This window comes from Dendrobates tinctorius, unplaced genomic scaffold, assembly GCF_039654945.1.
Source record: "Dendrobates tinctorius isolate UK_male_01 unplaced genomic scaffold, ASM3965494v1 ptg000512l, whole genome shotgun sequence".
Lineage (NCBI taxonomy): Eukaryota > Metazoa > Chordata > Amphibia > Anura > Dendrobatidae > Dendrobates > Dendrobates tinctorius.
In genome coordinates this window covers 782,432-804,087 of record NW_027362171.1, presented here as the reverse complement: position 1 = coordinate 804,087, position 21,656 = coordinate 782,432, and the positions used below count along the sequence as shown (strand labels likewise).

The following is a 21,656-nucleotide window of genomic DNA, read 5'->3' as shown; positions in this document are numbered from 1 at the left end:
CAGAAACCGGCGGAATAGGAAGCTGTAAATGCTCTGTTCCCACTTAAGACTCCAAGGCACAACAGCAACGTGTGAGCCAGAAGAAGGAGGCTAGAGCTGTCTGCCGTACGAGGGGGTTCTAAAAGAGAGAAAGCAAAGGGAACTTCAGTGTAACTCAGTACTGCAAGTACCTCAGATAAGTGCTAGAAAGGAGACTACACAACCCATCTGCATAGAGAGATTCCTAAGTTGCTTCCAGGCTGCCAACTCCTGTTCCATCTGTAATCTGGATCCTGGACAGCACCTACAAAGCACAGTAAAGTTAAAGGAAACTGCACCCTGTTGTGTCATTGCCTTCTTCCTGCAACCCCTTCAGCACTGCTACATCTCTGTGCCTAACACTACACCCTCTTCCTCAACACCTATCCTCACTGCCCTGGGACTACAGCTCTACCTGTGGGGAGTTATTACATCTTGCTGCCTTATACCATCTGTCCCAGAGGATCTGCCCGCAGCGTCGGCTTAACCCCTTCATTGCCGAGCACCACAGGTGGCGTCACGTATCATCCACTTATAAACTTTAACCAGCCACGCTTAACTCCTTTTACATGGACGCCCAGGGCCACGGACCTGGTCACCGCTACTGTGACACTTCCCTCTGAGATACCGGCCTGGTACCGAGTACCCCACTGCCCTGGCGGGCGATCCACTTGCATTGGGTTTCGTGTTACAGTCGGATCACCGACTTTTCCCTATAGTCGGCCGATTTCGTTCGACTCGACTTTTGAGAAAGTCAGGTTTCATGAAACCCGACTAGACCCGAAAAAAGGCAAAGTCACTCATCTCTATCACAAATATGGGATCATTCCCAAATGGTAATTGTGTGGCTTGTCCAAATACGGAACAGGCAAGTAGTTTTTTCAATCAAGATGACACCCGTAACTATAAGATCAGGCATCATATATCTTGGTGGTATACTTTGCCACATGCCCATGTAATCAGATACATATAGGTCTAACAGCAAGACAATAGAAAATCAGGACATGGGAACACATTTTAGGGATTAAGGCTAGTTTCACACTTGCTTTTTTTTGCAGCGCGTTTTTCCCGCAAAAAAACGCATACATAAGCATACAACTGCTGCGTTTTTTTCAAGCATTTTTATGAGCATGCATGAAAAAAACGCAGCGTTTTTATGCGTTTGTATGCGTTTTTAGCGCGTTTTTACCGCGTTTGCGTTTTTTTCCAACATTTTTAGGTGGCCCCTCACACTACCCAAACCATGACTTTACTAACCCTAACCCTGACCCTAACCCTAACCCTAACCCTGACCCTAACCCTAACCCTAACCCTGACCCTAACCCTTAACCAAATCATACTTAACCCTAACCCAAACCCTAAACCCTAACTAACCCTAACCCTAACCCTAACCCTGACCCTAACCCTAACCCTGACCCTAACCCTAACCCTAACCCTAACCCTAACCCTGACCCTAACCCTAACCCTAACCCTGACCCTAACCCTTAACAAAACCATACTTAACCCTAACCCTGACCCTAACCCTAACCCTAACCCTGACCCTAACCCTTAACCAAACCATACTTAACCCTAATCCTGACCCTATCCCTGACCCTAACCCTAACCCTAACCCTGACCCTAACCCTTAACAAAACCATACTTAACCCTAATCCTGACCCTAACCCTGACCCTAATCCTTAACAAAACCATACTTAACCCTAATCCTGACCCTAACCCTGACCCTAACCCTAACCCTAACCCTAACCCTGACCCTAACCCTAACCCTAACCCTGACCCTAACCCTTAACAAAACCATACTTAACCCTAATCCTGACCCTAACCCTGACCCTAATCCTTAACAAAACCATACTTAACCCTAATCCTGACCCTAACCCTGACCCTAACCCTAACCCTAACCCTGACCCTAACCCTAACCCTAACCCTAACCCTGACCCTAACCCTTAACAAAACCATACTTAACCCTAATCCTGACCCTAACCATGACCCTAATCCTTAACAAAACCATACTTAACCCTAACCCTGACCCTAACCCTAACCCTAACCCTGACCCTGACCATAACCCTAACCCTAAACCCCCTTAACTAACCCTAACTCTAACCCAAACCCCTAAATTCCATGGTTTAAAAAAAAAACGCATATGCAAAAAAACGCATACATGAGCATGCCAGTGCACACATATGCGCATCCATAGGCTATAATGGCCATTTTTAGCGCAAAATGTGCGCATATGTGCGCATGCGCTTTTTTGCAGGGCCAAAAAATGCAACATGCTGCGTCTGGAAAATCCCAACGCACACCCCAAAAAAACGCAGCGCATGAAAATCGCATACATGCGCTGACCAGTGCGCAGGTATGCGCACCCATGTTAAATATAGGGGAAAAAACGCATGCGCAGGTGTGCGTTTTTTTCCAGCGCTAAAAAACGCAAATGTGAAACCAGCCTTAGGCAGCTGAAAATGAGAAAGATATTAACAACCTGAAGACCATTCCAAAACATTTCAAACTCCACCATAATTGTGACAGCTCCCAATTTAGAGTAAGAGGGATAGACTTGATCAAATCCAATATTAGGGGCACGAAAATCAGTCAAAAACTTGCACAGTGTGAAACAAAATGGATTTGGACACTGAATACCCTGCATCCGTTTGGTTTAAATGAGAATAATAGTTTTGCCCCATTCCTTTGACGATTTTAATATTTTTAATATTTCTGTATTATTTTATTGTATACTTAATCATTTTATGCTTCGCTTCAAGGAGTTATTTTCAATTTTAATATATATATATTATTGTATATACTAAATTTATATATATATATATATATATATATATATATACATATATATATAAATTTAGTATATACACCATCGGTCAATACGGTATATTTTGATATATGTTTTTAGATATTTTATTAATTATTATTTTGTATTATGAAGAAATTCACATCTCCTATGTACATTGATTCTGATGGATGATACAGACCCTACTTTTCCATACGTACCTGGATATTCTGGAAACCTGTGATGGAAGCATTTCAAGACAAGAATCATATCAATATTTTCTATATTTTTTTATATTATGTATCAGTAGTAGTATTAATTCTGTAGGTGCTATCATGCATGTATGTATGCATATAATAATTTTATTCACGTTATTTACTATATAGATATGTTTACTCATTTGAGTTCATACATACTACACTTATTCTCTATTTTTTATTTTTTTATTTTCATTTTTATTTTTATTACCCAATTTTTGATAAGTAATATAGATCAAGGACATTATTATTGCATTATATTTATGTGCATATATTAATTTTTTTTGTGCACAATTTTTGCATAATATGTATTTTACTCTTAATTTATTAATATCCACTATGTCTATATATTTATTAAAATTCACGTATATGTATATAATATGATAGATCTGTTGATTATTATTAATTAGTACTATGGATACATTTATACTGTGTGATATGCCTCTATTTATATAATAATCCTCACGTTTAGCCCCCTTTTTTTCTTGCCGACATGTGTTTATAGCCCCTAGAGTAGATGGACTTCACCCCTGATCGCGGTACGCGCGCTGTGCAGTGTTACATTGGTGGTTTCCGTGCCCTGTCGCGTCTCTATATGTCAAATTTTTGCCATGGATACATGACGCGGCGTGCATGGTCTCCTCCTCACTTCCTGCCCTGTGCGCGTCACATACGTATAAAGGTGCTTGCTGGTTTACCAAGCTTGACCTCTGGGGGGCGTATAATCTTATTCGCATTAAGTATGGGGATGAATGGAAGACGGCGTTTAATACTCTGGAGGGACATTTTGAGTACCTGGTGATGCCTTTTGGACTCACTCATGCCCCTTCTGTCTTCCAGTGCTTCATGAATGATATTTTCTGGGACTTTGTGGATAAATTTTTGATCATCTATCTGGATGATATTTTGATCTTTTCCTGGGATTGGGATTCTCATGTAGAACATGTTCGGACTGTGTTCCGGATTTAGAGAGTGAATTCCTTGTATGTTAAGGGATCGAAGTGCCTTTTTGGTGTACAGAGGATTTCATTTTTTGGATTTATTTTGTCTCCGTCAACTAATGAAATGGACCCGGCCAAGGTACAGGCCATTTATGATTGGGTTCAACCCACTTCTTTGAAGGCTCTCCAAAAGTTTTTGGGTTTTGCTAATTTTTATCGTAATTTTATAGCTAATTTTTCTGGTATTGCTAAACCACTGACTGATCTAACTAAGAAGGGTGCTGATGTGCTGAATTGGTCTTCAGAGACTGTTTCGGCCTTTCAGGAGCTGAAGCGGAGGTTCACTTCTGCTCCGGTTTTGCGGCGACCTGATGTCTCACTTCCTTTTCAGGTGGAGGTAGACGCTTCAGAGATTGGTGCAGGAGCTGTTTTGTCCCAAAAAGATCCGGTGACGTCTAAAATGAATCCCTGTGCCTTCTCTTCCCGAAAGTTCTCCTCATCTGAACGCAACTATGATGTGGGGAATCGGGAATTGTTGGCCATGAAATGGGCATTTGAGGAGTGGAGACATTGGTTGGAGGGAGCTAGACATCAAGTTGTGGTCCTCACTGACCACAAGAATTTGATTTACCTTGAGTCGGCCAAACGCTTGAATCCTAGACAGGCTAGGTGGGCCTTGTTTTTTACGCGTTTTGATATTGTGGTCTCCTTTCTTCCAGGCACTAAGAATCTTAAGGCAGATGCCCTTTCTAGGAGTTTCTTTGCTGATTCTCCTATTGTGACCAAGCCTACTACAATCCTAGGTGAGGGGGTAGTTCTGCCATCTCGCCAGATTTGAGACATGCTCTGGAAGAATTCCAAGAGGACAAACCTGAGCATTGTCCTATGGGAAAATTATATGTTCCTGACCAGTGGAGGAAGAGAGTGATGTCTGAAGTTCATTGCTCCGCATTGGCTGGTCATCCAGGTATTTTTGGTACCAGAGATTTGGTGAGTCAGTCTTTTTGGTGGCCTGCCTTATCTCGTGATGTCAGGGATTTTGTGCAGTCCTGTGGGACTTGTTCCCGGTCTAAACCCTGTTCTCGCTCTAGTGGGTTGTTGATGCCCTTGCCGGTGCCTAAGAGGCCATGGACCCATATTTCAATGGATTTTATTTCTGATCTTCCTGTCTCTCAGAGAATGACTGTTATCTTGGTGATTAGTGATAGATTCTCTTAGATGGTCCATCTTGTACCACTCCCAAAGTTGCCATCTTCCTCAGAGTTGGTACCCTTATTTTTACAACAGGTGGTCAGTTGCATGGGATTCCTGAGAACATTGTATCGGACAGAGGAGTTCAGTTTGTTTCCAGATTCTGGAAAGCCTTTTGTTCCAAGCTGGGAATTCAGTTGTCCTTCTCCTCTGCGTTCACCCTCAGACCAATGGGCAGACGGAGAGAACAAACCAGACTTTGGAGTCCTATTTGAGATGTTTTATATCTGCTGATCAGGATGATTGGGTTTCATTTTTGCCCTTGGCCGAATTCGCTTTAAATAATAGAGCTAGTTCTGCCACCTTGATGTCCCCCTTTTTCTGTAACTTTGGGTTTCATCCTCGATTTTCTTCAGGGCAAGTGGAATCTTCAGCCTCTGCCCAGGTATTGACACTGTGGTAGAGAGAATGCAGCAGATTTGGGACCAAGTAGTGGATAAGTTGTCTCTCTCCCAGGAAAAGGCCCAGCGGTTTTCTAACCGGCATAGCACCATTGGTCCCCGGTTTAAAGTGGGTGATATGGTTTGGTTGTCATCAAAGAATATCTCTATGAAAGTGGCTTCTCCAAAGTTCAAGCCAAGATTTATTGGACCTTACATGATTTTGGAGATTCTTAATCCGGTTTCATTTCGATTGGCTCTTCCTGTTTCGTTTAAGATCCATAACGTGTTTCATAAGTCGCTGTTGAAGAGTTATGTTGAGCCAGTAGTTCCTATGGCGGCACCTTCTGACCCTGTATTGGTTAAAGGTAATGTGGAATATGAGGTAGAGAAAAGACTGGATTCTCGTCTGGCTAGACGGAGACTCAGTATTTGGTCAAGTGGAAGGGTTATGGCCAGGAGGACAATTCTTGGGTCTCTGCCTCTGATATTCATGCCGATAGATTGGTTCGTGCTTTTCATCGGGCCCATCCTGATCGGCCCGGTGGCGTGGATGAGGGTTCCGTGACCCCTCCTCAAGGGGGGGTACTGTTGTGAGCTCATTTTTGGGTTTGCCTCTGGCTTCTGGTGAGGGTTATGGAGCTGGCTGTGCTGACAGAGGAGTAGTGAGTTCTCTATCTGGACTCTCTCTGTTGGTGAAGGGAGGTAATGAAGCTGATCTAAATGGCAGAGACCGGCTACCTGAGGAAGAGGACTGTGATTGGACATCAGGAATTTCTGATTGGATTTAAGGCAGCCGACTCCCTAGTTTCTTGCTGGTGATTTCTCCTGACTGTGGCTTCTGGTTTCCAGTTTGGTTCCTGCCTTCAGCTAAGTTTTCTCTGCTATTGTTCATACGAATTTTCATCTGGTTTACTTAGCTTTTGTGTTCAGCCAGCCCTGGCTGGTACTGGACTGAATCCCCATTTTGTCTCTAATCAGTTGATCTCTTTTTCTCTGTCTTCAGAATATACCTGAGTGATGATATAGGGCCTTTATCTATCAGACGTGTTGGACATTTTTTGGCAGGGTTTTTTGCATGATTGCAGACAGCAGCTTTTCTTTCCTGTCCTTTCTAGTTAGTGAGGGCCCCATCGTTTGCTCAGCCTATCTTTCTATCTGTGCTTGTGTTTTCATCTTGTTTCACCGACAATACATGTTGGGGGCTGTCTATTGCTTTGGGGTCTGCTCTGGGGCAGGTTAGATTTTCCCTTTCTTTCTTTAGGCGTATTTAGTTCTCCGGCCGTGACGAGGCATCTAGGACCATCGTAGGCATGCTCCACGGCTACTGCTAGTTGTGTGTTTAGGATCAGGGGTCTGCAATCCACTAGTTACCAACCTCTCCAGTTTTCTGGGCTTAGCTTGCTTTTTGTTTTTTCCTCCTCGGTGACTCATTCATAACAGATACTGCTACAATGGATAATATATCTGACATTGATTTTTAAACTGTTTTTCAACCTGTGATACCAATAAAATATTAATTATATTCATCAAATGTACTGTATATTGGGTTTTTTCTTTGTGTTTTTTGCTGTTTCAGTTCCGATAGACTAAGAGTTTACATTTTTCCTTTGGTTCAGCGCACATTCTTACGTATCTAGATATATATTGTGTTTACAATTTGTTATATTATTATAATTACATCTGTGCACTGTTACTGCGTCCCCTTTTCTTAGTTTTGTTATTTTACAGGTGCAAAAGCATTTGGGGACAACTTTTCTTAAAGTAGATGTGGTGACATGAGGGTCAGTGGGCGCTCTCGTCCGCTGGCTCAGGGTTTTTTATAAAGACTGCATGGACCAGGGTTCATCCCACCTAATGCCCACACTCCTTCTCATGGGCAGAAAACTACTAATAATAATATTGTCAGTGAGGGCCACATAATGACACGGCGGGGGACAGGGTGGTGATGGTGGATGAACCCCAGAATTCACAATAGGCCTGTATTATCTGCATTGTAAAGTGATGGGGAATATGGATTCCGCTGTCTGGTAACTATTTGGCATAAGGAAGGGACCTCCTGAATGTAGGAGTGAGAGCCCTCTCATATTAATTTTGTGGCAGCCATATCCCTTTCAAAACTCAGACACATACCTTGCCTGGCTCACACCTTGAACCTGGTGGTGCAGTGCTTCCTCAATAATTATCCTGAGTTAACACCCCTGCTCCATAAGGTGCGAAGGCTGTGCTCGCACATCTGCCGGTCGCCCGTACACTCCGGTGGTATGCAGAAGCTGCAGCGATTGCTCCATCTTCCCAAGCACCGCCTAATTATCGACGTTGCAACAAGGTGAAACTCCACCCTGCACATGGTTCAGAGGCTGTGCGAACAGAGGCAGGCTGTAATTCATTTGTGGGAGGAGACACGGGAAGGCAGTTTGCAGGCACACATGGAGTTGTCTGGTGTGCAGTGGTCGAAGCTGAAAGACCTCTGTAAAGTCCTTCAGTGTTTTGAGGAATGCACATGGCTGGTAAGCGCAGACGACGCCATCATAAGCATGAGCATCCCACTTATGCGTCTGCTCATGCAAACTTTGACGCACATTAAGGAGCAGGCGTCTGCAGCCGAGGAGGAAGAGGAGGAGGGAAGCCTTGATGACAGTCAGCCATTTTCTGCTCAGGGAAGTCTCGTGGACGAGGTGGAGGAAGAAGAGGAAGAGGAGGAGGATGATGATGGGGATGATTATTTTGGGGAGGAGGATGCTTCTCAGGGGGCAAGAAAAAATGTTGGCGTGGCAAGGTCTGGTACAGGGTTTGTGCGTGACTGGAGGCATGTGGATTTGCCAGAAAGTGCTCTCCACCCAGCACTCGCAGTGCATCATTGACCCCTGGAACATTGGCCCACATGTCTGATTATGCCTTGCAGATCCTAAAAAGGGACCCCCGCATTGCCAAAAGGATGAACGATGATGACTACTTATTGGCCAGCATCCTTGATCCAAGCTACAAAGGCAAATTCCAAAACATCATGCCACAGGGGAACCTAGAGCTAATACTGGCTAACAAACAAGCAACTCTGGTAAACCGTTGTATGAGGCATTCCCAGCACTCAGCGGCGGTGATGTTTTTCCAATAAGCTGTAGGTGGCAACATGAAAGAGGTGTTCTTGGTGCACACAGCCGAAGTGGCATTGGACAAAGGAGTTTCATGACCATGTTGTGGACTGATTTTTCAAGTACCGCTCACAAGACTGGTAATACTGCATCGATCGAAAGTGACAGGAGACAGCAGTTGTCAACTTTGGTAACAAACTACTTCTCCTCCCATATCGATGTTCTCCCTCACCGGTCATTCCCCTTTGACTATTGGGCCAGTAAACTTGACACCTTGCCTGAATTGGCACAATATGCTTTACAGTAGCTCGCTTGCCCTGCTGCTAGTGTGTTATCTGAACGAGTCTTCAGTGCTGCTGGATCAATCCTGACAGAAAAAAGGACCCATCTGTCGACCCAAAATGTTGATGATCTAACCTTCATTAAAAAGAACCATGCAGGGGTTTCAAAGGATTTTGTCCCACCCTCCCCTGCTGAAACGTAGGTTGCCAGAAAAATGGCTTGCTTTTGTCCTCCTCTTCCGCGGACTTCTCCAATTACTCCATTTGCAGCTGCTGAATGTCCAACATCAACATATGCCAATTTTTCCACCTCCCTAACTGGGCTGCCTTCCCCCACAGGGTCGCGGTCACCACCTGGCGCACGCACCGGTGCGATTGCCGTTGCCCTGGACAGGTGGGTGGGCACACTGTTTGGCAACGGCACTGGCACAAGGTCCCTCATAGTACAATCAAGTGTCTCTGATGGTGGGGGTGCACACCCGCCGTCAGACACACCGGTGTACTAAAAGGGGCCATGTGCCAGTGCCGTCGCCAAGTGGGCCGCCCCTGCTTGCTCAGGATCACAGCACTTGCAAAGTTGAAATACTTACCTCTCCCTGCTCCACCACCGTGATGTCTTCCGCGTTTCCTGACAGTGATATTCTGGTCAGAGAGCGCGATGACATCACATCTCTGCGCCCTCTGCCTAAACAGTCCAAGTGCAGTGAGATGGAAGATGGGGACGACGAGGAGTCCAGACTAGTACAGGGATTCCCTAGCGAGGAGACTTATTTAATTGTTTTCAATGTTGGGACAGCTATTTTTGGGGAGCACTATACTCTGGAGAATGATATATGAGGCCCACCATACACTGGAGCATTCCAAAGGTGGACATCAGACACTGGAGCAGCATTTACAGGGCCCATTATGCACTGGAGCATTAGAAATGGGGCCCAATACATATGGAGCATTATTTCGGCCCATAACACAGTGGAGCTTCATCCATGGGGACCAACATATACTGTAGCATTATGTGGAGCTCATCATATACTGTTTCAAACAATATATGGGACCAATGATTTTGTATGGAGAAATATATGGGCCTCATTACTCTGTATAGCGCACTATGCGGTGGCCCTAATATTGTATGGAGTTATATACTGTCCGTTTTTGGAGCTATTGGAGAATTTAAAATAGATATCAGTCATGAGATGTAAGAAGTGAAGTATTTTTCATTGTACTATACCGCTATTTCTCTGATCAGAGGATCATGAATTGTGGCATGTGTTAAAGGAGCCCATTGACACTTTTTGGCCCTGGGCCCACGAAAATCTGGAGCCAGCCCTACCCCCCCCACACCTTTAGCCAAATAACCCCCAGTTTTCAATGCCTAACTATTATTATAAAGTAAATTAAGGTTGACAATCTTAAGTAATAAGAATTGATGTTTTTGGCATTAAAATGGGCACTGTAGGTGTGTTTCCTGTCCTCCGCTCCCTGCCGACTTTGCTTCCCCATTGACTTGCATTGGGTTTCGTGTTTCAGTCGGCCTTCGACTTTTCACGATAATCGGCTGATTTCGTTCGACCCGACTTTTGAGAAAGTCGGGTTTCATGAAACCCGACTCGACCCTGAAAAAGGCAAAGTCGCTCATCTCTAGTCATGACCTGTAGACCTATTTTGGAGTTCTGCCAGACTCGCCTCCATGCATCGGGACAGCGTAGACATTTTACCATGAACAGTCACCACCCTCTCTATCTCTATCTCTTCTCGGTGTCTGACGTCGTGACATGGTCTTGCTCTGAGTGGGGCACTTCTCCCGCCACAATATTCCTTCCAGGGGTGACATTCCCTCCAATTAGCATGACCTTCGTAGGGGTGAGTGGGTCTTTGCCATTGCTTTTCTTTGGTAGGGCAATTTCTGGACAGGTGTCCCACTCTTCCGCATGCCCAGCACACACATCTGCATCTGTCTGGTGGATGCTTTTGTCTTATTCGTCTACCTCGGTGGGAAGCATATCTCACTTAGCCTTTGCTCTTCACTCCCGGATACAAGGTTACACTCTGGAGCCGCCACTGAAGCCTTCTTTATGCTCCGAACCTCTCCTCTAACTTCCTTCACCTTCTTCCATGTGTTACCATGGGGTATGACGCTGGTCCCCAAGACAGCAGTAAGGGCTTCCCTCAGACTCTCGTCTTTTTCCCAATGTCTTCTCATTTTCAGCCGTAAATCATGGGTCCATGTCGGCTCTTCTTCATTTGAGTTGGGTACTCCGCAACGCCGGACGAACTCATCACGGCTCCAATACCTTTCTCCTGCTCGCCTATGCGCGCTTCTGCCCCTATTTCAGATAAACTCATACTGGGTTTGACTCTCAAGTGCTCCCTCAGAGCCTGCTTCCACAGCGTATCACATAGGCTCGTCACTAGCTGGTCTCGCACCACCACGTCAATGGACCCTATGCCTACTCCGTCTTTGCGAGCAATGGCAGTATGGAGTTCCTGCAGCGCATTCATAAACTGGGTCATGGTCTCCCCTTCTCTTTGAATATGCCTGAACAGATGCATGTGCAACTCTCCCACATCAGTCGGGTCTCGTGTGTCTCCTCATATATCAGTAAGACCTTATCTAACGTGTCTCTTGCCTAGGGGGGTTGAAGCATGACAGAGTCCCATCATAGCCACTTCTGCTTCTCGGGCTGCAGTCATGGGATGCATCCGCATCATCCCCATTATACGTTCAGTCCAACTCCCAAGTATGGTATTATTCCGAGTGAACTTTGGGATGTTATTTCACATGGCCCCCAGGGAGATGCTGGATCTGGGGCCCTCTCTAACTGCTTGATCTGCCACCTCCGCGCCATTGAGCGACATCCTGCCGACTACGCCAAGTGTAGAAATCGCAGGAATGCGGGATGTTGCCACGGACAGGAGACAGATCAAGAGTTAACAGGTTTTTATTAACAACAAATATACTACACTCGGAGTAGTAGGGCACAGAGGAATGGTAATAGGACAAAAGATGGGAAAGGGAGTTTGGATGGGGTAGAACTGGGAGTATGACAGGATTGATGAGGCACGAACGAGAGTACAGTAAGAAAGAGTTTAAACTTATCGGAATGTAGTCTTCAGACATGAGGAGGTTCAGGGTTCCAACGGTGGCACCAACAGCAGTGGCACGTGACATCTCGGTGAGGTCTGTAACAGGTGGGGATCCAACGGTGGCACCGGCAACAGCGGCATGGGACGTCTCAGCAAAGTTTGAGGGGCAGGAAGATTCCCCATGCTTAAACGTATCTTGCACGGTACTGAGTCCAGTGTGAGGGACTCTGCTGTGTACACAAGTCCTTATTAGTCAAGCTCTGGCCTTGCCATCTTTCTCTCTCTGCGTTACTCTCTCCTAATGTGGAGAGTAGCGATTTGCTGACAGTAGGTCGTCCAGAAATAATGGACCTGAATGCAGGTGTCTGTCAAGTGTGCGGTCACTCTTGGGCAGAGCAGCTGCGGTACTCACTGTCTCATAGTGTACGGCACCTGGCTTACCTCCGCATGGCTCAGCTCTGCTGGCACAGCTCTGCACAGCTCTTCACTGCTGGCACGTCTCTGCTGGCACAGCTAATCTCCCCAGCACTACAACTCCTATCCTGGACAGCAGCCGCATGGCCTGTCACAGGGCCAGCACTCCCTGGTGGGGGAAGCATTGCATGCTCTTCTCTGCTCTGTGCATTGCACTTACTTGGCGCCAACCTCTCCTGCAGTGCCTGCTTTTCCTTCTTCTCCACTGTGCCTGTGCTCTCTTTTTAGGATCTCCCCGCCCCCTTCTGTCAGCAGCAAGCTCCATCTCTCTCCTCCTTCCCTCCTGTAGCAGGGGAAGGTCCGCCTCTCTCAGGCTTCCCCTGGAAACAGAGGATGCAGCCTTTTTAGTTTGGGACCCGGCATGCAGCTACCCATGTTCTGGTCAACCTCCTTACAAATCTAATCCTATCATGTGTGATACCATCTGCTGAGCTGTGTATCTTACAGTGAACAGTGACTGGTGCAGACAGTGCTGGGCGGTGATCACTGCAGACAATTCTGGGCAGTGACTGCTCCAGACAGCGCTGGGCGATGACCAGTGCAGAAAGTACTGGGCGGTGACCACTGCAGACTGTGCTGGGCTGTGACCGCTGCAGACAATGCTGGGGCTGAAATCCCACACACCGATCCCTGAGTGATGTCCTGCCCTGCAGTGTGTGAATGTGGTCGATGCGGAGTCCATCATCTATAAGAAGGTGCCGGATGCCGGTTACACCCCTCAGACTGTACATACCGGTTATATTGGAGATCTCGCCTTCTGGACACGGGACGCAGTCATAGCAGCAGGTGTGAATTGACGGTTTTGCCGTTTTCCAGCTTCCAGGTGAGCAGGGATCTGAGCAGCGGGATACTGGGACCTGAGAAACAGAAGAGAACGTTACCGGAGGGACAAAGACTGAATGCTGATAAATGAGACAAGTGAAGGAGTTGCAGGGTGGACAGGCTGCAGGACAATTTAGAGGGTGGGAGTGAAGGGGTAACTTGTGTGACAATCAGGATGGGAGGGATTTGTGGTGGTGTCCTGGAGTCTGATTGGTGGGAGGGAGTTTTGGAGGCGGGGTTGTGCGGGGATATATAAGGGACAGGGGAGGGTTCCTGCCTTCTCTTGCACCCTGGATCCCGCTGCCCACCCTCCCTTCTTCCTGTCACATCGGCGGGGGATAGGTCCAGGTTAGAGGCTGGTCCAGTGGTGATGGCATTTGGTGGGAAGGTGCTAGTAGGGTATGGTGGCTTCTGTGACAGGCCAAGGCCACTTGGTGGTGTAAGTCCTGTGAAGTTAGGGGAACTAATTTAGTGTCATTAATACCTCATTCTCTGGGCTGGTGCGATGCGACCGGGGAAGATTAGGAAGGTTGTGGGTTATGCCTCTGCACCAGATCAGCTGGTTCATGTTATATAATGTTCAGGGTGCCAGGGTTGTGGCGCCCCAAGTTTGTGGCAATGTTTAATAAAAGGCTGCTGCGGCCATTTTACCCAAGGCGCAGGAAGTCATGGGTTTATTTCATGGATATTAGTTATACTGGTAAGAATTGATGGTTACATTTGACACGGCCAATAATCCCTCTTTAACTTGTCATGAGTAGAGACAAATGAATTGATCATCAGAAATCAAATTTGTGATGAATTTTAAGAAACCCTCAGGTCCCAGCTAATGCAAACAATTTGTGATTTGATTCAATCAAACCCTGAAAAAAATGCTGCCTCCATTTTACACATTACAGACTTCAGGTGCAAACGTGCAGTTACCTCATCGCATGGTATAGCTTAGACAGTCAGGACAGACTATCACGGGCAGTATAAAAGCTGAGGCAGGGAATGCAGCAGACATTTTAGAGTAATTTAGAGTAGTGGGAGAACAGAAAAAAACACAGCAGCTCAGCAATAGAGATCAGAAGAGAACGCTCTAAAGTATTGGACTAATACTCCAGTCAGTAACATGTTGTGCAACTGGAGCTCTGAAGGCAATGAGCGTAGTATTCTGTGAAGAAACCAGAAATTCAAATGATAGGTGGGAAAGATATGAGAGGAGCCAGCAGAATCAGTGCCATCCTCAGTGTGATCGATCAATGAAATGTGGTAGCTGGTACCTGTACTGCTACATATACTTCACTATTACACAGGGTTTTGTTCATTCTTATTGTACTAGAAAGCGGATGCAAGTCATAACAATAAAATTTGTAGTATTGAAGGGGATTGGGATAGAACACTCATTTATTGCCTCCTCCCCTTTAAGAGTTTTAATGTGAATATTCTGTTATGCTTCGGTACTGCTACACTGCTGTGTATTACCAACCGTCTGATTGGTATTGCCACATTATGTGATACCTTATTGTACAAACTGTAAGATATTATGCTTTATTATGACTATTGTGTTTCTGTATAGTTTAGGGTAAGATAGTGCTTCCTTTGGGAACATTAGAGGAGGGCACTTATAAAATAGAGTTTGTAGCATGGGTAAGCGTAGTTCTGGAACAGGCAACTAGATGGGGGATGTTACAGAGCCCCCCAGCACCCCGAATAGGAGATGCACGTATGATAGGTGCAATGTGAGATGCATACCCCTAATGCAGCAACTGACCGGCTGCGACCCCTGGGCAGAGCTAAATGAGTTATCCCACTTCTGACCTCCCCCCACCATTGTAAATCCCACGGTAAATGATCGGGGGGTCGCTGGCCACCTGCGGCTATTGTAATGTACATCTGGCATCTTAATTGGAGCCTGTTATCTACTGGCCCGCCACATATTGATTGTCCTGTCCTCTGTATGTATTTATATTCTGAGACCGGTGAGTAAAATGTTGTCACACTGGAAATATGTGGAGAAGCAGTGATCTTTTATATGTTCCCATGTTACAAAGCCTTTCGAGCCAGCGGCTTTCATTCAGAAGTGAGGAAAAGCAGAGTGGACCTCCTGAAACTCGGGGTGGTAATGTAAGAGGTATTACAGCACAGAAGACCCCGTTTCACTGGTGGCAGCGGTCGGATATGATACCCCGTCTATAGGAGTAAAGGGCTGAATGGAAAACAACTACCAGAAATTAAAGAGGAATACATTGAAAATCCTGGTGGAAGCTCGAGGGTTAATCGCCAGCAACAAAACAAAAGTGGATTTGATAGCAGCCATCATGGAACACGACAGTGCAGCGCCTCCCAATGTGAACGTGGAAGAGACCGAATTCCAGAGGGTGGTAAAGAGCAGACTGGCGTTCTATGGCCCAAACCCTGCAGTAGAGATCATACGAGAGGTGATGGCTGATGTGCGTACTGATCTGAAGGAAAAGATGGCCGAGCGGACCAGGATAGAGCTAGCCAAGATGGAGATGGCAGAGCGGACCAAAATAGAGCTAGCCAAGATAGAGCTAGCCAAGATGGAGATGGCAGAGCGAAGAGAGGAGAGTCAGCGAGCAGGGGGAGCTCTGGCCCCCGCCCAGGGACCGTCAGCAGTAAGTCACAAAAAAATCCAGAATAATGCCTTCCGACAGTTGGGGGAGGCAGAGGAAGACATCGATGGCTTTCTGCAGGACTTTGAGCGGCAGTGTGCCCAGGGGCTGGCTGGCACTATTCAGCCTAGGAGGCAATCACAAGGCAGTGGCCCTCCAGTTGCGGTGCTTTTGCCCTGCTGTCTCGGGCCACTGCATTAAAGAGACAGAGATAACAGGCTTTAAAAACAGGGTGGTACATAGATATGGGAACAGAATGGAGCTAGCTGCATATATATGGAAGCAGAACCAAGTTTGCTGCCTACATAGATACTGTAACAGAAGCAAGCTGACTACATAGACACGAGACCGGAACCAAGAATGATACGTAGACAAGGAAACTGACTGGAGCTTACTACAGAGATATGGGAGCAAAATAGAGCTTACTACAGAGATATGGGAGCAGAGCAGAGCTTACTACAGAGATATGGGAGCAGAGCAGAGCTTACTACAGAGATATGGGAGCAGAACAGAGCTTACTACAGAGATATGGGAGCAGAACAGAGCTTACTACAGAGATATGGGAGCAGAACCAAGCTTACCACAGAGATATGGGAGCAGAACCGAGCTTACCACAGAAGTATAGGAGCAGAACGGAGCTTACTACAGAGATATGGGAGCAGAACCCAGCTTACTACAGAGATATGGGAGCAGAACCGAGCTTACCACAGAAGTATAGGAGCAGAACGGAGCTTAATACAGAGATATGGGAGCAGAACCGAGCTTACTACAGAGATATGGGAGCAGAACCGAGCTTACCACAGAAGTATAGTAGCAGAACGGAGCTTAATACAGAGATATGGGAGCAGAACCCAGCTTACTACAGAGATATGGGAGCAGAACCGAGCTTACCACAGAAGTATAGGAGCAGAACGGAGCTTAATACAGAGATATGGGAGCAGAACCGAGCTTACTACAGAGATATGGGAGCAGAACCGAGCCCTAAGAAAAAAATAATGGAACCTGAGTGCCCCTATTAAAACTAATAATGTACCCATTTATAACAAATAATGTCCTCTGAGTGCTCACAATGCTCTGAATATACAGAATGATGGTCCTACATACCACAAAACACAATATGATGGTCCCCAAAGCCCTTTATTATACATTGAGGACACCAGATCTCCCTATATATAGTAAAATGGCTACATAGCCCCTACATAAAATAAGATGTTCCCATTGCCCCCAAATATAATATGATGTTCCCCAATGACCCTATATACAGCATGAAGGTCCCCCTGCCCCCTATATATAGTATGAAGGTCCCCACTGCACCCTGTATACAGTATGAAATCCCCACTGCTCCCTGTGTATATACAGTTGAAACCAGAAGTTTACATCCACTATATTCAAATCTGCATGTTTTTCTCTATCTGACATGAAATCAGAATAAACCTTTCCCGCTTTAGGTCATATGTGTCTTTTTATTTAGTGTATGGAAACTTCTGGTTTCAACTGTATAGTATGATGGCCCCACTGCCCTGTATATCTAATATATAAAGCTCAATATGGGTGTGTATGTATGTATGTATGTGTGTATGTACAGTCATGGCCAAAAGTATTGACACCCCTGCAATTCTGTCAGATAATATTCAGTTTCTTCCTGAAAATGATTGCAAACACAAATTCTTTGGTATTATTATCTTCATTTAATTTGTCTTAAATGAAAAAACGCAAAAGAGAATGAAGCAAAAAGCAAAGCATTGATCATTTCACACCAAACTCCAAAAATGGGCCAGACAAAAGTATTAGCACCCTCAGCCTAATACTTGGTTGCACAACCTTTAGCCAAAATAACTGCGACCAACCGCTTCCGGTAACCATCAATGAGTTTCTTACAATGCTCTGCTGGAATTTTAGACCATTCTTCTTTGGCAAACTACTCCAGGTCCCTGATATTTGAAGGGGGCCTTCTCCAAACTGCCATTTTTAGATCTCTCCACAGGTGTTCTATGGGATTCAGGTCTAGACTCATTGCTGGCCACCTTAGATGTCTCCAGTGCTTTCTCTCAATCCATTTTCTAGTGCTTTTTGAAGTGTGTTTTGGGTTATTGTCCTGCTGGAAGACCCATGACCTCTGAGGTAGACCCAGCTTTCTCACACTGGGCCCTAAATTATGCTGCAAAATTTGTTGGTAGTCTTCTGACTTCATAATGCCATGCACAGGTCAAGCAGTCCAGTGCCAGAGGCAGCAAAGCAACCCCAAAACATCAGGGAACCTCCGCCATGTTTGACTGTAGGGACCATGTACTTTTCTTTGAATGCCTCTTTTTTCTCCTGTAAACTCTATGTTGATGCTCTTGCCCTAAAAGCTCTACTTTTGTCTCATCTGACCAAAGAACATTCTTCCAAAATGTTTTAGGCTTTTTCAGGTAAGTTTTGGCAAACTCCAGCCTGGCTTTTTTATGTCTCGGGGTAAGAAGTGGAGTCTTCCTGGGTTTCCTACCATACAGTCCCTTTTCATTCAGATGCCGACAGATAGTACAGGTTGACACCGTTGTACCCTTGGACTGCAGGGCAGCTTGAACTTGTTTGGATGTTAGTCGAGGTTCTTTATCCAACATCCGCACAATCTTGCGTTGAAATCTCTTGTCAATTTTTCTTTTTCGGCCACATCTAGGGAGGTTAGCCACAGTGCCATGGGCTTTAAACTTCTTGATGACACTGCGCACGGTAGACACAGGAACATTCAGGTCTTTGGAGATGGACTTGTAGCCTTGAGATTGCTCATGCTTCCTCACAATTTGGTTTCTCAAGTCCTCAGACAGTTCTTTGCTCTTCTTTCTTTTCTCCATGCTCAATGTGGTACACACAAGGACACAGGACAGAGGTTGAGTCAACTTTAATCCATGTCAACTGGCTGCAAGTGTGATTTAGTTATTGCCAACACCTGTTAGGTGCCACAGGTAAGTTACAGGTGCTGTTAATTACACAAATTAGAGAAGCATCACATGATTTTTCGAACAGTGCCAATACTTTTGTCCACCCTCTTTGTTATGTTTGGTGTGGAATTATATCCAATTTGGCTTTAGGACAATTCTTTTTGTGTTTTTTCATTTAAAACAAATTAAATGAAGATAATAATACCAAAGAATTTGTGTTTGCAATCATTTTCAGGAAGAAACTGAGTATTATCTGACAGAATTGCAGGGGTGTCAATACTTTTGGCCATGACTGTATGTATGTGTGTGTGTGTATGTATGTATGTGTGTGTGTATGTCCGGGATTTGCATCTGCACCGTCGCAGCTACAGCCACAAAATTTGGCACAGTCACACATCTGGACCCCGAGAGCATCATAGGCTATGTTGTGAGGTGAAATTTTAACCCTGCGAGTTCCAATTCACCAAACAATTTTACCCCTATCTACATAATGGGGAAAAAGTGTATGTATGTATTGGCATCCGCACCGTCGCAGCTACAGCCACAAAATTTTGCACAGTCACACGTCTGGACCCCGAGAGCATCATAGGCTATGTTGTGAGGTGAAATTTTAACCCTGCGCGTTCCAATTCACCAAACAATTTAGCCCCTATCTACATAATGGGGAAAAGTGAAAGGAAAAGTGTTGGAGGCAAATTGACAGCTGCCAGATGTGAACAAGGGGGACTGAAAGAATGAGAGCTATGGAGCCAAACAGTACATACCGTACAGTTGCTAAGGTGGGGCCCTGACATGGGATACTCACCACACACGGGGATATGAACACACACACAAAATGCGCCACACACTACCACGTGCTTCACCACATATACCACCCTCAGCACACATTTCACCACACATACACCAACCTCGCCACATAAAAGTCCAAACACAAAAGTCGCCACTCAAAACTCGCCACGCTGTCCCAGAGCTGTTTAAAAGATGAAAAATGAGCTGTGATTGGTCGCTATCAGCAACAGTTTTCTTTGCAGACAGTTGTGGTAACTGAGGCCTATTATTCTTATCATTTCTATGGTGCGATCGTCCTTCTGTAAAGCTGGAAATAACACAATTTATTACCGTGCCAACACAGACCACCCTCTGACACAGACTGCAGGGGGAGCCCAGTATCACACAGGAGAGGATTAGATACACGGCTCAGCAGTCAGTATCACACAGGATGGGATTAGATACACGGCTCAGCAGACAGTATCACACAGGATAGGATTAGATACACAGCTCAGCAGTCAATATCACACAGGATAGGATTAGATACACGGCTCAGCAGTCAGTATCACACAGGATAGGATTAAATACACAGCTCAGCAGTCAATATCACACAGGATAGGATTAGATACACAGCTCAGCAGTCAGTATCACACAGGATAGGATTAGATACACAGCTCAGCAGTCAGTATCACAGAGAATAGGATTAGATACACAGCTCAGCAGTCAGTATCACACAGGACAGGATTAGATGCACGGTTTTTATGTGCAATATAATCATTATAATTTGTTATAACTAACCACAGTTGGTTACTATGTCCAGGCAACGCTGGACTCTTCAGCTAGCATAGTATGAAGGTCCCCACTGCCCCAAATAAATAGTTTGGTGGCCCCAGTTGCCCCCATGTATATTGTAGGATGGTCCCTGTTCCCCCATATATATAGTATGATAACCCCAGTTCCCTCATATATAGAGTATGATGGTCCCACAGCCCCATATATATAGTATGAAGGCACCAGTTCTCCCCATATATATAGTAAGATATCCCCAGCTAAATATATATATATATATATATATATATAGTAGCATGAGTTCCCCCATGTATATAGTAAGGTGGCCATGGTTCTCCCATATATCTAGTATGATCATCCCAGTTCCCCCCTTGTATATATTGAGATGGCCCCAGTTCCCCCACATATGTAGTAGGATGGCCCCAGTTCCCCATGTATATAGTAGGATGGCCCCATTTCCCTCATATATATAGTAGGGTGACCCCAGTTCCCTTATATATAAAGGATGATAGCCCCAGGTCCATCATATATAAAGTATGAAGGTCCCACAGCCCCATATATAGTATGATGGCCGCAGTTCACTCATATATATAGTATGATGGTCCCAGCACCCATATATACAGTATGGTGGTCCCAGTTCCACCCCATATACATAGTAGGATGGCCCCAGCTCCCATATATTCAGTATGATGGCTGCAGTTTTCCCCCATATATACATTATGATGGTCCCTCAACCCATTCATATATGCAGTATGCTGGCCGCAGTTTCCCCCCATATATACAGTATAATGGCCCCACAGCCCATTCATATACACAGTATGATGGCACCACAGCCCGTTCATATATTTAGTATGATGGTCCCAGCCCCCCATGTATACAGTATGATGGCCCCAATGCCCGTTCATATATTCAGTATGATGGCCGCAGTTTCCCCCTATATTTACAGTATGATGGCCCCACAACCCGTTAATATACACAGTATGATGGCCCCTCAGCCCGATCTTATACACAGTATGATGGCACCACAGTCCATTCATATACACAGTATGATGACCCCACAGTCCATTCATATACACAGTATGATGGCCCCACAGCCCGTTCATATATTCAGTATGATGGCCCCAGCCCCACATATATACAGTATGATGGCCCCACAGCCCGTTCATATCCATAGTAGGATGGCC

At 45.5% G+C, this 21,656-nt stretch overlaps 1 protein-coding gene across 1 annotated transcript in view; it reads right to left on the bottom strand.

Moving 5' to 3' along the window:
• The window catches only part of LOC141078145 (vomeronasal type-2 receptor 26-like), a 234,185-nt gene that overhangs the window by 57,381 nt on the left and 155,148 nt on the right, over positions 1–21,656 (bottom strand). The window contains exon 4 of the mRNA XM_073564975.1: positions 13,288–13,411. Within this exon, the coding sequence (XP_073421076.1) occupies positions 13,288–13,411 (124 nt within the window). The remainder of the gene's footprint in view (positions 1–13,287; positions 13,412–21,656) is intronic.